The sequence below is a fragment of the Embiotoca jacksoni genome, unplaced genomic scaffold (assembly GCF_022577435.1).
Source record: "Embiotoca jacksoni isolate LCO1_2020_lvr unplaced genomic scaffold, fEmbJac1.0.p SCAF_4, whole genome shotgun sequence".
Taxonomy (NCBI): Eukaryota; Metazoa; Chordata; class Actinopteri; family Embiotocidae; genus Embiotoca; species Embiotoca jacksoni.
The window spans coordinates 5,712,720-5,732,985 of record NW_027185392.1 but is presented as its reverse complement, the minus strand read 5'-3'; the positions used below and the strand labels follow the sequence as shown (position 1 = coordinate 5,732,985).

The 20,266-nt window shown below is 40.7% G+C and overlaps 1 protein-coding gene across 1 annotated transcript in view; it reads left to right on the top strand.

The window, feature by feature from the left end:
- The window catches only part of ctnna2 (catenin (cadherin-associated protein), alpha 2), a 307,282-nt gene that overhangs the window by 276,223 nt on the left and 10,793 nt on the right, over window positions 1–20,266 (top strand). The window contains exons 13-16 of the mRNA XM_069167248.1: window positions 5,539–5,690; window positions 9,539–9,652; window positions 16,442–16,623; window positions 17,488–17,593. Of these exons, the coding sequence (XP_069023349.1) occupies window positions 5,539–5,690; window positions 9,539–9,652; window positions 16,442–16,623; window positions 17,488–17,593 (554 nt within the window). The remainder of the gene's footprint in view (window positions 1–5,538; window positions 5,691–9,538; window positions 9,653–16,441; window positions 16,624–17,487; window positions 17,594–20,266) is intronic.

Here is a 20,266-nt window from a genome sequence, read left to right as displayed (position 1 = left end):
GTCCCGGGATTGAAGCGTGTCCTTGAGAGGGAGGAAAATCAATAGCCTAATGGGAAAGTGGTTATGGCTTCTCTCTCTTTCCCCCTCTCCCCTCTTCTTCCCTGATACACTTTTCTGCCCACTGTGTTTAAACTAATCTTCTCCTCAAAAAGAGGGACAAATTTTAAAGTTGATCATTAATGTTGGGCCTGGAGAGGGTAGATTAAAAAACTGATATATGGCCTAAGTCTGTATGCCATTTAAAAAAAAAGTGGGATTGTGTTGCTGCCTGTTACATCGGGGCACAGTAAATAGGATTTAGCCGGGGTTTTGCAGTGAGTAATAACACACATGCTCACACTGCCACCCACATGTAATGGCTTTAAATCAGTGGATCAAGTGCACTAAAAAGAAGTGCAGCAGAGACCAAGGGATGGAAGTAAAGACACTTCATAGTGTCTACCACTGAAATAATAGCTCTGAGGACAAGACTCTTTAGTATCTTTCTTTAATCAGAGTAGCACATTGGTGAGATACGGAGCCACCCATATAGAGAGCTATTTATACTTAAGGAGGAAATAGGGAAGTGAATCACTGCTCTTATAATTCTTAAAATCGTTGGCTTAGATGACCTATAGGTGTACAAGATCTCTGTCCATTGTTATTATGATGGGAAAAGAGGTTTAAGGCAGAATGAGAAGCAGATGGCTAACTGAGAGCTTGCAAGGAGCTGAGGTAAAGTCTCTTAATCAGTGCGTAAATAGAGGCGGGAGTTTGGAGAGAGTACTGATGAGGAAATTACTGTGAGACTGGCATTGCAGTGTGAAGAGGTATGAAACAATTTAACCAAGACTAAAAGGAGGATTTTGTACACTGAATTTGTGATTAGATCGAGGATCTTTGAAGCTCCAATGCTTTTATGTTTTTTTAAGAAACTTTTGCCACTTTATGTGCATGTCTAAAAAGTGTAGTTGGTATAGTCAATTAAAGCAATTAACTATTTCATAAGTACTCTGAGTGTGGAAAGCAGCTGTAAAATCTGTTCGACCAGCACCAGCACTGTCATTTGACAGCTGTCTGAGTCACCAGGGGGCGCTCTAGATGCTGCACCAAGGCAAAACATTATTTTCTTCACTTGTACTGCAGTAGGCATTTTTTCCACCCACAAAAATGACACGCAGGGGATGCTTTGGAAGAGGATACATTTTTACAGTGTTTGTTCCAAATATTTAGCCGTGTTTATTTGGCCCAGAGTATACAGCCGAAGAAGAAATGCAGAAGATAGAGGGCGACGCTGTGGCTCCATTAGCCATGCAAAAGGATGTGACCAGCGGGGACCATCCACAAACTAAGTTGCTGAGAGCAAGCAGTAGTTTGTAGTGCCTTTGCTCAAATTTCCCTCCAATGTCAACACAAAAAAAATTATTCTGTTGTTATGAATTTGAATTTTGTCAGTTTCTGTTGGATGCTGTCGCAAACGCAAACCCCAAAAGAGCCATGTTTGCTTTACTTTGCCTGAAAGTTTTCCCCTCACTTCTCCTCATCTGGCTGCTAATAATAGTCAAAAATGAAAAGTATCAATAAATGTCTGCATGTATCAAAAAAACCCACTAAAAGTCTAGCGTAAAGCCTGATCCAGCACAACAAATCATGTACTACACATGCCTGTCACTGTCATGTCTTTGCCTGCTGAGGCGTATCAGTGTCACATGCTTGACAACAACAAAAACCATGTGCAAACCCACCTGGTTAAAGTTAGGAATAAAAACAAAACAAAAAACACTGTCAGCTCATGGATTTGAACCTCATCGCCTTGGAAAAAAATGCCTTTGTACTTGGTCTCAAGACCTCCGTCGCGGGATGACGGTCGCATGACCTTCTTCATTAAACATAATAGAAGACGAAGAAATAGAAGAAATCATTGGAGTTGAATTTTGGGACATTCTTATAATCTACCCTCCAGAGGAACCGTCACGTCAAGAACACACACATTGTAAAAAGGCGAGAGGGCACGGAGGATGAACATGTTTGAGCAAGCAAAAGATGTTGCTCACACAGGACTGTTGGGCTTCTGTGAGCAATGACAACGACTTGAGCATCACAGCGCACTTTACTGACAAAGAATGGAAACTGTAATCGTTTGCATTGACTGCGAGTCAAACAGAAGAGTGACACTATGTTTAAGCAAACTTTTTTTTGATGGTTCAAAGTTGAAAAGATGCAATTAAACAACAGTATTAATACCTCTTTTATGTTGATTCTACATTAACTTTGTGATTTTTAAAAAGGTGAGTTAAGGACAAAGATCGATGGAAAGACGCCCGAGTGTCTGCGCATTAGGCGACATCATCGCACTGCCAGAAAACAAACTGTGCCATCACTCCTATTCTTCTGTGTGAGTCACATCACTGGTCTCATTGCTTTGAAATAGCTGTGCCAGTTACAGTGAGGCATGACGACAACAGCTCGACAAATGGAAAGAGGCTTCTTCAGGAAATTATATTATTGTATTATTGTGAGGCGGCGCGCCATAACCTGAACACATCTAATCTGCAGCCAGAGGAAGGTGGTGTTGGCTTCTATTAAACGTAAACAAGCATGATCAAAAATAAATAATAAAGTGACGAGTTGATGAAGCTGTTTATATGACCGAATCAATGCATCACTCTTCCGGTGGTATTTCTATTGTATCTCACTTTATAGATGTTTACAGCACAGCTTAAAATGTTACAAATGATGCCTCTCGTGTTAAATGGGGTTCAATAAGGGTAAACACAGTGGATGGTCGTGCATTACGCTACTTCACTCTCGCGCAATACTCTTCAAATCAGACGGTGGAGATTTATCAACAAATGTGTCCTTAATTAAATGGGGGAGAAGCTTTTCACACAGAATGAAGAAGCTGTGGACAACAAGTGCTGTAAGAATCACTTATACTAAGTGATAGATCACTGTGCTTCACCGATGTTCCTTCTTCAAGGGCAATCATTTTTTATGCCGATTTAAGCACATCTACTGGCTGGGGAGTTGTTAATTAAAATGGTTTGTTTATATGTCAAGCATTATCCTGTCGCATTTGCCACTGGTGTTTTACTTTCGATTGTTGATAGCATCACGAAAATGACAGCAGATTGATGTTGCGCCAGAGACAGATTTGGTTCAGAGATTTTCATTTGCATATTTTCCAACAAAAGTAATTTTGCGTTGCTTCATTTGAATGGAAATCCCACCTATTTGGGCCTTTTCTCCCATCTGTGCACACAGCACCGAAAAACATTACACAATTTCAAGGTCAGGGAAATACCGAACTGCCAAGAGCTCTGCTTGCACCGGTCCTAACAAAAATAGGGCCCTACAAGATAAGATAAGACTTTATTGATCCCTGAAAGGTAATTCACATGTTACAGCAGCGCAAAGACTGGTTAAGAGGTAACAAAACAGATCGAGGCACTCTTAAGAATAAAATAAATAAAGATCATATCAGAAATGAAATAGAGTGCCAAGCATAGCCGGTAAGATACCTACCTACCTAAAAAAAAAAAAAATTCCCCTCGGGGATTAATAAAGTAAATACCTACCTACCTACCTACCTACCTACCTAAGATGCTAGGAATCCCGTTAACAAGTATAGAATGTATCTACAGAGAAAGTCTATTCGACTTTACTTCTTATAATGGTTAAATTTAGGTGTCTTAATGGGAAACTGAGATTTACACATCAGAAACTGTGCAGGTTATGCTGTTTATATCTTGTTAAACACGTCACAGGGGCACACCATCTCTGCTTTGAGGTTTTTAAGCATTCATTGTACTTCCATAACTTCTCACTTAAACTACGCTTAAGCCGCGAGGGTGAAAAAATCCACTCCTACATGGTCACATTTAATTCCCTTCATCATTTTTCAACTGGAATGAGTGAAATTGCTCCTTACCATCAGCAACTTTGCTCATTAAGAGCTCGGAGAACATTTAAATATTTCTATTTAAAACGCCTTCCCAGCAATTCCCACAAGCCTATTTTACGCTTCTCCAGTAAGTGGATTAAACTGAATTAAAAATGAAAAGAAAAAAGGAGAGACTTTTTGTAGTGCCTTTTATGTTTGGTGAAATATAGCTTGTGTTTTGTATCAGACAAATAAGCACACTGCAGATATACCTTTAGTGCAAGCTGTTTAATTGATTTAGTTCAATCTACATGTAAGAGAGGAGGAAACTGTTGAGAATGTTAATCAAATCTTAGAGTTGGTTTTCTGGTGGAGGATCACCCCTGTCTTGTCACCATTTTTTTTTTTTTTTTTTCTTATCTGCCTGTTCTCATTAGACCTGTCACTTGGCACTTGACTTGAATCGGTCTGAATATCTGCTCATCAAAAATCCTCTCTTTATTGATACATATTTGTTGCTTATTATTTCCAAAGCAGCTGAGACAACAGTCAGTTTCTCAATATCTCCCTGTCTTTCTCCATCTAAAATCTTTCCCAAATATGTGTATTTATTGTGGATTCAAAGAACCTGAACCTGTACCTGAAGCAGAAATAAATGAAATAGTGGGGTTATGGGCTGATAACTGTACAGTATATAAAGACCTTTTTCTTCCTGGCGACTGTCTATCTAGGTAAACCACAGCTTTTGTTATGATAATTTGCTTTGGCCCAAAGTCCATATAAAAAAAAAAATACATTAGTATACTGTGCATTCAATTATTGTGACACAACAGGAGATTACGTGGAAAGGTAGCCTGCTAAATATTGAAACGTTCAGTCTGTATTCTTGAATATTAAACAATGTCTATTCACATTCAGCACAATTCATTTGAACACATAAAGAGCATAAAGCTCCCCCATCAGGTCCAGCCAATTGATACTGACAACAAAACCAACCATTTTTTTTTTGGTCAATAGAGACTTTTCTTTTGTCACTCTGCTTTTGTTTGGCTCAAAAGACTTTGATGATTTCTTTTCTTTTTCTTCAGCATAGTGATTTGACAGGCTGAGCTTGCAAGTTAGTGTCCTTGTATTGCAACACTGAAGCACACACAGCTATCAACTAACTCCCAAATTGCACACACCTGCACACACACACACACACACACACACACACACACACACACACACACACACACACACACACACACACACACACACACACACACGCATACATACACTTCCACAGGGCAGCGTACACACAGATCTGTGACAGACAGGCCAATCTTCCTGCTAGTCCAGCCAAGGTGAAATAGCTAATTGGTGTGCGATGTGTGAACGGCATATTGTCGTTTACACAGAGGTTTGCGGTGACAACTCGCCGTTTCCTGTCCACAAGTGAGCAGAGACTGACAGAGACCGTGTTGGTTGGGGGGGAAAAAAATACTAATCATGTCCTCGATTAGAGAAGTGAAACACTAATATTTGTGCTTTCACCATCACATTTTTCCTTTTATAATTGATACGTTTTCTTTTATTATAGAAATAATCAGATAACTAACAAGTTTCAAAAACCAGTGTCTCCTATTTTCCTTCTGTTCTCCATCTTAACCTCCTCATCCTGTTTTTGTCTGCAGTCATGCCCCGTTTTGCCGAGCAAGTGGAGGTAGCTATCGAGGCACTGAGCACGAACCCCCCACAGGCCTTCGAGGAGAACGAGTTCATCGATGCATCCCGTTTGGTGTACGATGGCGTCCGTGACATCAGGAAAGCTGTCCTCATGATCAGGGTATGTCCACTACCTTCTTTAAAAAGGAAGACACTCCATGAAATGCTTTAAATGCTCAGCAAGTGTTTTGAAATGCTGACTAAATGCAGTGATTTATTTCTGTCTTCCTCCATATAGTCAAACCATGTATTGGATATTTTTTGTATGCTCTTCTGGATAATGTGTCCAATTTTAGTATTACTAAATAGTTGTTGAGTATGTAATAGCCTATGGTGCTTTTTTGCAACCTGCAATCACTTCACAACATATATTTTGGTATGTTATAGACTAATATAATAATTTCAAAGGTAGAAACTTTTCTATCATACAAGATTTTTCCTCTTCATTGTCATGTTGGTCACACATCGTTCATTTTGGTAAATTCTGGTCATATTGGTACAGCAAACTGTGCTGCTGGCTTTCATCCATAACATTGGATTTTCCAAAACAAAAATATATCTGCCCTCAGGATGAAGAAAAGTCTAATTGAAATCTACAATTCAATAGAAATTCCCCTTTGAGATGTCGCCGCTGTCACATGGTCTGTTTTATGATGCCTGCATAACACCGTACATCATGACACGATAAAAATGCTGCATGACAAAAAGCTACCAGCAGCTGTACTGCCTCACGTACCCACTCTGAGGTTACAGTATCTGCATTTTTCACCCCAACTGGCCCTCCTCTCTTCACCATGTAATTCATTTATTCAACGTTATGCAGGCTGGAAGGTTTCCCAGTGCAGCTCTGGAAAAAATCTAATTATGGAAAATAATTTGATGTTTGTAAATAATGTAAAACAGGCAGCTTTGAACTGCCCGGGACCAGCTGGCTTCATAATCCCATCCAAGTTCAATTACTTTCTGAGGAAACAACTTGGAAGATCCTTGCTTTCTCTGTTGTCTGACTGCATCATAGGTAGCCAATATTGGTGCCACATGTAATCGTTTTTTTTTTCTGTGCCTGTGTTATTTTTTTCCTCCACTTAAACCAAGTAATAGCGCCTTTAGAATTTTTACAGCACAGATCTCATGAGCCGTCAGTGGATTAAGAAACCAATTCTCCGCAGTGTTTAAAACTTGAGGCAGGTCTTGAGAACAGTGTGAAGTCATAATGGAAGTTCTTGGAAACATAGTTTTGCCCTGGCCTTTATGTACTCACGGACAAACACACACACACACACACACACACACACACACACACACACACACACACACACACACACACACGGTCACGCATATGTATGCACAGCAGTGTAGTGGGATAAAGCAGCCAGCAACGATCAAAAGTGAGCATGTATAAAATTGAACGGTGGCTGGAGACTGTCGTATAGCCAACATTTACACTGTTTCCCAGTCTTAACATACTTACCTCAAGCTACAGCTGGTCTGACATAAAAAGTTTAACATCAACTGGAAGTTCAGATCAAAAGCTTCCCTGCATAAAAACAATGGAAAGAGCTGCATTGATGGGGTCCTGTTGTTTCAAGTACCGTTGAGATGCTGAAATGTAATCTTAGAAGGATGGTTATAGTGAGTTCAAAGGTGTTTTCATATGCTGAACACTGCTCAGCAGTTTATAACAGAGAGGTGGGATTTTTACAATCCTAAAAAAAATGATCACAATAATGACAATTTCCTCCTCTGTTGCAAAGATTACAAGATAGACTGCAGACTCACGCCGTGCACGTAACAAAGCAATCTCCAAGGAAACCCGCCCCCTGAGCTGACACATCTGCTCTACTCCACAGTGACCTCATTGAAACAAATGAGGGGGCTGCATTTTTTTTTCTCACAGTCCAAATGTCTGTGTGAACATGGCTTTTAGTCAGACTGTGCGTTACATGACTTTGATCAAATTCGATCCTAGGTTGTGGAAGGAGGACAAGCTTGACTACACTGACCTCTATGTTTCAAACCGTTATAACTCTGACCACACCCGCTCATCACAACAAGCAGGTGCGGTGAGCTGTACATGTGAGCACACCCAGCTAAGACGTAGCATGTTGCTGCATAGTTTATGTTATTTTTACCACAACTATAATTAGACTTGTTGCTGTTACTCTTTAAAGTAGCTCTCCTGAATAACTGGGCCCACAAAACTGATCAATACCTGCCTCCATTACCCTGGATACTGTTGTCAGTTAAGAGGGTTGTCACATGCATCCAGTCGTCAAAAACAATAAATCATCTATTTTTAATTTGAAGAAGAATGAGATCGTTTTTTCCTACGGGAATATGTCTATAAAGAGGCAAAATGATACGATTTAAAACAGCAAAATAGGAAACGAGGCCAGCACGAACAGACAAAATACATGAAGTATCAAATAAATGTTAAAAGAATGTTCAATCAAATAATATAATGATTCTAACTATAAAGACATAATCATCATGTGTTGAATAAACTGCCAGAATTTGTGCTTTTATAAAGGTTTTATTACACAAATGATTTCCGGGACATCACAGTGTTCCTGCTACTGTAGACAAATAAAGAGACTTGAATAAAGAATGCCTAATGGAGCTCCATATGGCCTCAGCATCGTGTGAATAAATTAGCAGTTTTCAGTATTGATGCTCCTGTTTAAATTTAATTTTTTTTCCAGTTGATCAATGACCCTCATCAGGGCCCAATGGGCACATGTTTTATTTTTATTTATATAATTGTCATCTCATTGAGCCTGTCGAAAGAAAAGAGGCCGCACAGTATCAGGCTCTATTGGGGAATTCAGCACCATTACGAGCCTGTGCGACTGTAAATTTCCTTCATTGCTGCCAATATGGCCTACCAGCAACTTGTCATTTTGAGAAAGTCCTGTTTTGTAGCAACTGCAAAACTAAACCACTATAAATTTACTCTGATATAATAAATCAGGCAACACTGTGCTCTGAATTGTGACAGCACTGGGCTTAAATGTCACCACCATGTAGGAACTTAACACGTGTACCTGCCTTGATCTGAACCTCTGCTTTGCGGCAGGTTAGCTGTCCAGCATTGGTTACCATGGTGATGGAGCCCAATTCAAATTGAGCCAACTTAATGAGATCGACTGTGTTGAAGTTAGCCTTCTAACCTGCAAATCTTAATTAGTGAGGCAGCTGGCAGAGAGGAATAAAAGTGCTCATTAATCAATAAGTCAATCACTATGTGCAAAACAATAAGAAAATTACAGTACACAGTGTATTTCATTTCTTTGTTTGATGATAGGCCAAAAACAGATTGTTGTGCAAATGCTTTTGAAGTGGTGGAGTGATTCGCTATATTTGCTTTACTACATGACGTTGGTTTTTATTAAATAAATTAAAAAATACAGAAATCCAAAGACTGTCCTTTTTTTTTTTTTTTAGAGGAATACCATCTTCATCTTCATACATGCATCTTCAAAGAAAAAAAACAATGAAGGTAGGTTTATTGTGCAGCAAAAATGGGCAAAAATGTACATTCATAGAAAAAAGCAAAGCACTAATAAAAGATGAAACATGAGCACTTCAAACCCAAACTGTACGCCATTGCAGTGTTCTCACCTTTGACTTAGGGCTAGGCTAAAAACTTGAATGTATTAATGCGTGTATGGAACGACAGGTCTTGTACAAATGGGTTCAGATATTTACCTGTGAATAAGGCTCAAATGTAAGTTGCTTACGTGTTCATTATTCCGCAGTCATTCTGCAGTGTAATTAAAGGCACTGACAGTTGGCTTTTTCTTTCCTCTATATTTTTAACCCGCCACCAAAGCTAATATGTTAATTATTTTTATTTTGATAAAGAAGTTCCTATAATTCACAAGCAAAGAGAACTGCCTATTTTAGGTGGTAATTTGGGATTGTTTTTTTTCCGTTGCTTGTCTGACTTGGTCTTTGTTGTTCCCACAGACACCGGAGGAGCTGGAAGATGACTCTGACTTTGAACAGGAGGACTATGATACTCGCAGCAGGACCAGCGTCCAGACTGAAGACGACCAGCTTATTGCTGGACAGAGTGCTCGGGTGAGTTGATGTTCACTTTCCCTCTGTTCTGCAACTTCTTAGATGGGCCTCCATGTTGAAACCTGACATAAAAATAGATAATAAGAAGATATTTTTAGTTTGGGACAGGCAGTACGCCCAAATTCCTTATTTAATTTGAACTGCAGTGTTGGTTTTTCAGCAGGAGGCTGAGGTGCAAGTTGAACTGCACTCATCTCCAACATCCACCACTGTTCCCCGACTGTACTTAAATCTATTCGCCCGACTAGTTCCACATATATAGCATGAGAGTCCATTTGAATGATACTAACAAGTGGGATTATTTTTAAATAAACACTGCTCAGGGATGGCAGGTGTAAAATTGCAATCACAAAGAAAGAAGTAATTACCAAATTCCCTGCAGACACTGGCCAAAACACTAAATGCAGTATAACACTGTGCCAAGGCTTCAGTCATGATCACCGGGGTCGGAGCTTTGTTGCACATTAGCAATTTTTCACTTGGGCCCAGCTTAAAGAACATTAAGAGGGTATCAGTGCTTGCTCCCCTCCAGCAACACAGAGGCTCTAGCAGTGTGCTGCATGTTGAATGGATTGTGGATGGCAGGAGTGTGACTTGGCCCGGTGCCTCTCCCTGTGGCACAGGCCTGCATTATACTGCCTGGGTCTCTACACGGACTGCAAACATGGGGTGGGAAGGGGGCATTCACAAAAAATGGAAGAAATAAATAAAATCAAACCAACAGCTTATTTTAGCTGAAGATAAAGGTACATCTACAACCCCGTTAGTGATGCCTTTTTATAGTTAAGTAGCTGTGGACACCCCTAGCTATAATAAAATAAGTATTAATTCTTTACCAACCGAGACTGTAGAGTAGGTTCAAAGCCCCTGAGCAGAATAAATTCAACTTTTAATATGTAAGAGGAAGGTTGTTTTGTATTATTTCAGAGGTTACAAAGTTCTGCTAGTATGCGTCCTGTCTATTTTCTCTGTCATGTCGTCTCGTGCTGCGTTTCGGAAATGCAAATTTTCTCTTAAAGGCAAATCTATTTAAAAATGATATCAATTGTCAGTATCTTCAAGTACGTGCTGACAACGCATCCTTAAAATTAAATAACAAAATATGTTGGGTTTTTCTATCTTTGCCTTAGGTTAGAAAAATATCACTGTCATGGTTTAAAGAGAGCAATGTAGACTGTTGGCTGGAAATAGGAAATCAACAGCCATCTCCTCTGCACAAAATCTGACAATATGGAACCCATCCATCCACCCCAAACTCTTCCCTCCCACATGATGCTACTCTATAATCATACTACTCCTTCCTTTGCACTGAAGAGATAGGAGTCACAATTCACACTAAAAGCACTCACCAGTTAAACATTAAAATGGGTCATATTAAGTCTCTGACCAAACAACTGACACTGTTATTTTCCTTAGAAAGACATTCTCAGAAGAACATGAAGAGAAGTAGTAACATGTGGAAAAAAAATCTTAAAGAGCTCAGGAACATACAACTTATATGTTTTACATCCCTAAAACAGACCAATCTGATTTTACGGTGTTGATAGTCAAGAGAACAAGGCTACACAGCCACACTAATATGTATTCATTTTAAAACAAAAAATAATCCTCCATCCACACAAGTGTTTTAGCACTGTTTCAGAAATAATTAATGTACACTGGACCTGCCACATTCAACCATTTCTTGATGTATGTCTGATAACCCTTCTGGACTTGGAAAGTGTAAAAAATTGCTTTAATAATCGCTTACATCCTGAACATTTTGGCAGTTTTAACATTATAAAAAGCACAATTTAACTGCACCGCAGCTGCTAGCATATAAAACAAGGTCAACAATGACTGTAATTTGTTTTCCATGTTGAATAAAGTACTTGTCGTTCCAAAAATGTACTCTTTGATGAAAGATGGAACGTTTAGGATAAAATGATTCAGGGAAGTACACGTTTTGACTGATAAGACCCAATCAGGAAGCAAGTACGGGTGTCCGACTCACTGTTTTTAAAGGTCTCTGTTTTTAGCCCATCACGAATAAAGACTACCGAAGCGTGTTCAAACTAAAATGAGGCCAGTAGCGATTTCAAAAGTCTCTGCGTTAGGGATGTTTAGTTGAGTGGATGCTTGCTATAAGTGTAAACGTAGCGAATGTTAATACGTTTTAAAATAAAATTGTATCGTAAACTTAAGTGATCAGTTCAACTGATGAACTACAAAAGTTTAATCTGCAATCCAAACAATGACAATAAGAACAGACCTTTTGGGTGCACAATAGCTGCTCCAGAATGACTGTGGGGGTCCAAGGTGTGAAGTACATTGAGTTTGTTGTATGTATACTCCCACTAAGGCACCCGCAGCGTTAACATCGCAGTGCCATCTGAGCTTAGACGCACCAGCGCTTGCACACAAAGGACCTTCACAGCACCAAACTGTTAACTAGCTTTCCTGGCACTTAGCTGAGCTCTGAGTGGGCAGCTCGTCTTGGGTACAGCCTGAAGTCGCAACATGTCCACTCGTCTTAACTCGCGACTGTAAATCAGCGCTATTAGGTGGATTGAAAGGTGACGTGACGCGAGTTTGCAATGCAATATACCACGGCACGTTGTCAAACGAGATCACTCCGATTTGTACATTTAGTTTGCATGATCATGTAGTGCATGCTAACGAAGCCTCTCGCACACTTCATTGACGTTGCCTGTTTTTCCATTTTTACACACTGTTATGCCCTCAGTGATTAAACATTAAAACACGCAGAAGGCGAGCACATCCATAAAAGATGTGTTTGCAGCGAACCGCTGGTGATCTGCCCAGCATGCCTCCGCCTGTCGTGTCAGGATAAAGCTCGCTGACCCTCTCATGGTCATGCCAAGTCCATGCCAGCGCTGCATGTTCCAATTCAAACAGACAAGGGAAAGCGTAATCCATTTTCTCCATAGGAGCTGACATGAGCACACTGAGGTTTACAGCCATGATCCCTCCAAGCTCTTCCAGTGTGCGGGTATCGCACCCAGGACACATGCGTGATATCTCCCTGTCACAGTCTCTCACTTGCTCAGTGTAGAAAAGAATCAAATCAAGTCCAGTACAGTCCCGTGAGCCCTTGTTTCCCTGGGCGTTGCCTTATGTGGTGCTCCACTTGTTACTTGTATTATGCTTACACATAAAGCTGAGTTATTAGAGCAAACATGCATAATGAGGTGGCGGAAAAACACACAGGGGACGGAGGCCTGTAAATGGTATCTCTTTCTATTCGGACACGCGGACGCAGCTCCTTCCATAAAATGCTACAGATAATGCACAGACGGCGTAACACAAAGCCCCTCCCCAACACGCACCAAACATTTCTTAACACTATGATTGGATAACACTGCTGATAGGTCATCCATAAAATTGAACTCTGAGTGTCTGGGCAGTTTATTTCAAATGAAACAAATTAAAGTCATTTCAAGACGCTGCACTTGGTGAAGAAACCCGGAAAGCGCTCTAATCCCTGCAGACGTAGCCTGAGTCGCGGAGTGTATTGGCACAGCTCTCCCTCGGCCGGATTTGCCACTATGTTAAGCTCCCAAGGCCCGCTCCTTGTTGTTATCAGTAAAGTAGGGGAAGGGATTTGGGGATAAGTGAATTCTAGAGAGCGGGGGAGGGGGGGGAGAGGGGAGGGGCGACTGGGAGGGGGGGGGGGGGCTGATGAGGCTGCTTCACCGAGGGCCTTTCCTGCTCCCCTGACGTCCCAATTGGCTCGTGTGTTTACCCCGGCGCTCCTGCTTGCCTTTGTGTTTTCAGAACCCCTTTCTCTCTCTCTCTCTTCCTCTGCGACGCTCCCTCTTTTGTTACTCCATTTTCAGAGTGAATTGGTGTACTCACCAAATCCCTTCCCCTCTCTCCCCAGCCCCCCTTGATCCCTACATTTAGAGAAGGAATTTTTTTTTTTTTTTTTAGTCCAAACTGTTGAGTTTCAAGAGACTTTTTGCTCTCTTTGGTGGTTTAGCAGAGTAGTTTGCCCTGGTTTAATGAAGTTCTTATGTGCTCTGTTTGTTCTCTGATTCTCCGTTTATACTAACTTTGATCTCACTCATTATGGTAGCATTTAGCAAAACCATATCATACGTACCATGTATTTATTCACTCTCTTTGGAGTGAATAATGGATGCCTCAACGGTTAAGAGAAGGTGATATCAATAGAAAAAGGCACTAATGACCACCTTTGAGTCCTGATGTCAAAGAGTTTTACTTATCGTCACAGGGCACACATCGTTGTCGCTATTGATAAAGCAGCAATTACGGTACCGCCCACATTGTATTTTTGGCCACACTGAACATAAAGATGTAATCAGCAAACCATATCAACTACTGACTGTGTGCCAGAACCACAAGCTGAGAAAACAAGCATCCTTAAAGTGTCTGGACTGCAATGACTTTTGTAGTTCAATACTTGAACTTTTCCTCAAACTGATTTTAACTTAAAAACTGGTTGGTATTGTCTGCATCTTATTATTATTATTTTGTTTTTTGTTTTTTTGTTTTGATGATGACAGTCCAGACTACCAGACAGATTAGGCAGAAGGCATTCATAGTGATATTGAATGGATAAAGACAAATTAATAGTAAAGTTCAAATCTTGCATTCACATTAACACAGAACGGAACAAATCCTCCAACAAGCACTTTGTTAATCTGGTGTAACTAAACAGAAACAGTTACGTCACCCATTGGTTTAGGAACTGCTGCTATAAAGCCTCGCGTTTGGGGTTTGGCTGTCGCCATCTTGCTAGTTTTTGAGCAGAAGTGACCATATTTGGATGAGTTGGGAGGGAGCGAGTAGTGGATCTGACTCAATCTGATTAGAAACCAGCCAACATAACGTCCCACCAACTGAAATCTGTCAATCAAACAGACACGCCCCAAACACACTGCTTTTTGAGGCTTATTTTCTAATTAATGACGGGATTATTTTCAGATGGACGATCCGAAAACTAATTAAAAAAAAGAGGGACTTTCGATAATAACACCATAATAACTGTATTGTATTGACAAATGTATTGACTTTGCATTTCATGAGAGAAGTTGAATGAGTGTCTATGGAGCCAACTCCAAGAGGCCTTCAGTCGTACTGCAGTTCATGGCATTTCTGCGTTGGCCTAATTTTTCAGACCCGGAGATTCATTCCACTTTTATATACAGTCATTGGGTATAACCGGCAACTTAAGTGTGATGGAGGTGTATTTCACTTGCGGATGGGCAAGCGCAAACCCAGTAGTTGCCAGATGTTTAGTCATAGATTAAATAAACAGTGCTGCAGATGCCTCAGAGGCCGTGCTCCATAATAATTCATAGCGACGCTCGCTCGCATACCTGCAATGCGAATCCAAGTGTACCCCGCTGGAATTACTTGTATGTTTGAAATTGTTTGTTCGCCATTGTGCATTCTAAATACATATTAACTTGGTATTTGTTTTAAATGTGAGCAGTGTTTCTCACCCCACACGCTGTTTAATGGGATTTGCCTCCACGCTGTTGTTTGTGTGTCTTGGCAGCAGCAGCAGAGGAAATCTACACGGGGCTTGAGGGGGTTGCTTTTGCTTGTTTGTTTATGCTGTTTTTCAAGCTAACCGCCATCAAAGCTTTGCACCTCTCTGCTCACAGACTGATCAGTGGGCCAAAGCTCGTGGACGCATCTGTTGGCCTCTGATGAGAAAGTTGTGCCTCTGTTCTTCTTCTGTCTGTAATTTCATTTTCTTCTGTTTCGCCGTGTCTCCTCCCTCCCCCTTCTTTTTTCTTTCGAAGAATTTCAAGAGGACAAGTCATCTATATTTTTGTTTTCATTTTGCTCCTAACACATCTCTCAGGGGACCCAAGCAAAAATGATGTCCTTTGTCACTGAGCTCACCCCACACCCCCACACACCAGCTTTGCTGTGAGAGAAGGAATAAGGAAGAGGGAAAAAGGAGGACTAGGGTGATTATGCCATTAAGAGAATAGAACGTCTTGGAGAGCAGTCAATAACAGATGAGGTTAAAAAAAACAATCGCAATTTTTCTTTCTTCTTTTTTTTTTTTCTTTTTTTTTACTGTACTCGTTTTCTCTCAATAGAATCGACCTAATGGAAACCAGGTTACTCTTCCTTCCATCTCACCTCCCTGACATAATGTTGAACAAATGCATTATTCATTCTCTGGTCTAAGAAGCAAGGTAATTATACATTTATCTCCCAAATAATACTGGGTCCTTACTGCGCCTGTGACCTTGCCACAAGATTTATGCCATTTTGGACCTGCCCCCTAAAAGGCAGCTGAGAGAGTAAATGTATTCTCATAGAGAGGAAAAAAAATGAGGGCAACAATGGATTTTCTTTTTATGGGTATGAGATGTCGAGGGGGTTGAAAAGGTCCAGTCATTAAATGTGAAGTTTAGAACTTTTATTTTGAGGCGTTTCAGAAGGGCAGGAATAGTCAGACTCCGAACTAAATGTTCAAGTTTTGTTGAGCAGATTAAAAAAGTACACTGGACAGAGAAAAAAAGAGCAAATGGTGCAACAGTTTTCCTTTTATATTCTTTCTTTTATGCAATTTCTCTTAAACTAATCTCTTTTCTTTGTCACCCATTTTCTCATTTTTCAATCATTCTCTCCTCCCCAACTTTATCTCCCTCCTTTACTTTAATTCTTCTCCTGTGGGATTTCCCTTTTTTTGGGCCTTTTTGCCAATTTATTCAGCTCAAGTGTACCCTTAAAAAAAAAAAATCCTCCTCTTCCTACTTTAACGCTTTTGTTTTCTCCATACTCCTGTGTTGCCCGCAGGCCATCATGGCACAGCTTCCCCAGGAGGAGAAGGCAAAGATTGCCGAGCAGGTGGAGAGCTTTAGACAGGAGAAGTGCAAGCTTGATGCAGAAGTCGCCAAGTGGGACGACAACGGCAATGACATCATCGTGTTAGCCAAGCAGATGTGCATGATCATGATGGAGATGACAGACTTCACCAGGTAAAAGTGGCGAACTGCATGCTGTTTTCTCAGATGCAAAGTGACCAAGACAACCTTTGCTGTGATCAGACTACGTCGGGTTCCTGTGTTTTCGAAACATATTGTAATCTGTTTGTATTAGAGTCCTGTCACTTGTATTTAGTGAAAGCCAGCAGCTTTCCTCTCAATATCCCCCATCTGAGCTCAACATATTTTGGAAATCCCTAATGTCTAACTGATGGCTGTCTGTCTTGTGCAAGGATCTACTACACAATTATAAGGCATGGAACAACCAAACAAAACAACAAAAATCTGAGCCATGATTAGTCATGAGTGTTTGAGACTGTGGTGTTCTGACTGCACCATTATTACTTGGCAACCTCAGTGAGTAAGATTGGTGTGAACAAACTGAATGGGAATTTCAGTTTAGCACTAACTAAAAATGAGACATCACACACAGGCAAACACACGTATCTTAGCCACATTAACTGATCTTGTGGTTGCAAACAAACAAAACACAACGCACATCACAGGCGCTCCGGTTTCCTTTTATGTTTTACTCGAACTGTTTTGAAAATTCTCCCGTTGTACTTTTTAAACATAAATCATTTGTTTCCTTGTGCTTCAAACCCCATGTCTAAGATGCATCATTAGGGATAGAGGAAGACTGTATTTGTTTCATCCATCGTCTGAAAAATCTTGCATTGTTGGTTGATTGTAATGCCTCATGCTCCCGCTGTCAGCAACAGCAAATTAGCTGCTGTAGAAGCTTGTGTGACACAGAAGTGAGCTCAGTCTTAAAAGGGAAGCTCTGCATGTCCCCTGCCTCTGCAACTCCACCCACCATGTCGTTTTCCTTCTTTCTCACTTCTTGAATTTTGCCAGAGGCAAAGGCCCCCTGAAGAACTCCTCAGATGTGATCAACGCGGCTAAGAAGATTGCCGAGGCTGGTTCCAGGATGGACAAATTGGCTCGGGCTGTCGCAGATCAGGTATCTTGGCAACTCCATCGCTGTTATTTTTGCTGTTCTACTTTCTATCAGTCTGAAAGTGTCTCCGACTGTGTCAAGGTAGCTGGCGTCCTGGCAAATTTTGAGTTACAGTAAGTGAGCGTGGTCAATGGAAAACTTTAATGTGGGCATTGACGAGGCGAGCCAGAGGGGCGGGCTGTGTTGCTGCATGACTTTGTCTCCCAATGGGACCAACACGGAGAGAGCAAGACAGCAGAACCAAGTTGTGTCTCCAATATAATTAGCTCCCAACCGAGGTGTTGCATTCATTATCAGATGAGTACCTCTCTAAAATGCGCTGACAGACCATTTTCAATATCTAATCAATCAGTGCTGTGCCGAGGGAAGAGGGGGGTGAAGAGAAATATGTGTGTACGCTGTGTATGTGTTTGTACGGCAAATGAAGTGGGAGGTATTTCAAAATGCTAGCAGCACTCCAGGTAATGCATAATGTTCTTCTTCATTTCATCTGTCTCTAATAAGAAATGAGAACAAACTTGGGCTCAAGACTCACTGATTTATTAAGGCAGCCTGTTGTCATTGTAATTGCAACTGCTGTTTGCCAGCAAAACCATGGAATAATTATGGTTGGTTTCAATATCACACACTGGGCTCCTATCCAGGGCTGCTAAGATGAAGAAATGTTGGAGCTCATAAAAATTTTCAATCACAATATTATTATTTTTTCTGAGGTCCTGCAGCTGCCAGCCACCATGTGACCTGTACACCTGATCACAAACAGAGCTGTTTTACTTATAGTATCATGTGCCAGATTCTAAACAAGTCTCTATGCTTAGAGTTATTTTGTAGTCCAAGACGTAGGGGATATATCTTCATTATGTACGTGATTGCGCATATCCATGCAATACTACGAACTAAAATCCACAACATAAATCCTACCTTTCTAAGGTTACATTGCCTTCAGTCCTATTTATACATCCAGCCGATAGAGGGCGATGTCAATCTAATACTCACTGTCCTTTTAATTGCTTTTCGGCCTTTGCTAACTGCTGAAATCCTAAAACGTATCAGACTGTTTACCTGTTAAATGCTCCGTAAGGTTCACAAGATAGTCACAAGGTCCCACCACTGTTTGGTGCTGAGCATGTAACACACAGTTGGTGAATTGGAGCTGAGAAAATGGAAACGATGCTGATGAGAGCAGTGAGACTGAACCAAAACAGTTTTTTAATCCAATTTAGATTGGGTTTACACATAAACCAGAAAATAAACACGTTACTCCATAGCCCATGCCTTCATTTTTTACTAAATGAATTCCAAACAGCCTAAAAATCTATTTAAGATGTCCTGCTTACAACCTTTTATATTATTACCTTGAACTTATGAGAATGTGAATTCACTGCAATATATCAGCAAACATTCAGCTGTTACCATAGCACAGTTTTTTTGGACTTTGAGAATATTTGGCTTCCATCGGTCCAGAAGGCATCTTTAGTCGAAGCTTGCACTTTTCTGCTCGTGTCACAGTCCTGGTCACCCAGCATATTGCATTACAGAACAAAGTTTCAGGCTATGGACACATAACTCCGTTTTTGAAATACAACAAACGGATAGATGCAAAGTCAAATAAAATTCTGTGTTAGCCTTGTATGTGAACCGTTTTACTTGTTTCCATGCCTCTTGTTTGGGGTCATTGTTCTTCTGGAACAGAAAAGACAGGGTAAGCAGGAACTTGTTTACCCATGTATTCTGTTCTTGGCTTGTAGACTGCCAAGTGATGATCAGTGTTTAACAGGGTTTTTGGTGGGAGTGAATCTGTCACATGGCAAATTACTTGCCGAGCCTGTATCTGAATCCACAGTTGCTGTAATGAAAAGAGCAGGTGGCTTGCCATTTTTAATTCTCACTTAAATGTTTCCTAGACCAGTATTTACTGAATATTCAGAGCCTTCTGCTTCACTTCCAGAGACATCAGGGCCGTGTACAGGAAATAAAGTGGGGCTTGAGGACCAACATGTATAAAAGGGTTCATGTGAGGCTGTTGGGGCATTTGTTAGCCATGCCATTCACTGGTAAAAGTTCAAACATAAAAAGTTTCCTTTTATCCAGCATCTTAATGGAATTATACAACAAACAACGTATCTTTGATTAGTTGTCCTTATTGTGGACGGAGAAGACAAGTATTTTGCATTCACACATTATGGCAATGAACCTGTGCTTGTCGAGAGCACTGTGGCTTGACAGTAAGTATCAAGGCCGCTCCACTGCTTTTAGACAGGTCCCTTAAGTAGCAAACCTTGTCGCCATGACTCCACATCAGGACTATTGATGAACACATGAAGCAGAAGGCAATTCTGTGCAGAAGGGTGGGAGGACAGCGAGCTTTTTCATACTCATTTAAGCACACCACTTGACATAGAAAAACCCCTTGAGGCATCTCACACCATTTCACTCCCGCAATGCTTTTTTTTTTTACTCTATTTCTCCCACTTCATTTCTCTATGCTGCTTGATTTGTTAACCCCCTAAAGTGACAACAATTCACATGTTTTCCAGTTTGACAGCACAAGCACAATAATAACAAAATGTGCTAATATTAGGTCACTGTCATAGTAACATGATGGTGCAGCACCTGGATATCAGGTAGAGTGCAGAGCAACATTTCTTACATACTGGAGGCTTTTGATGACAGCAG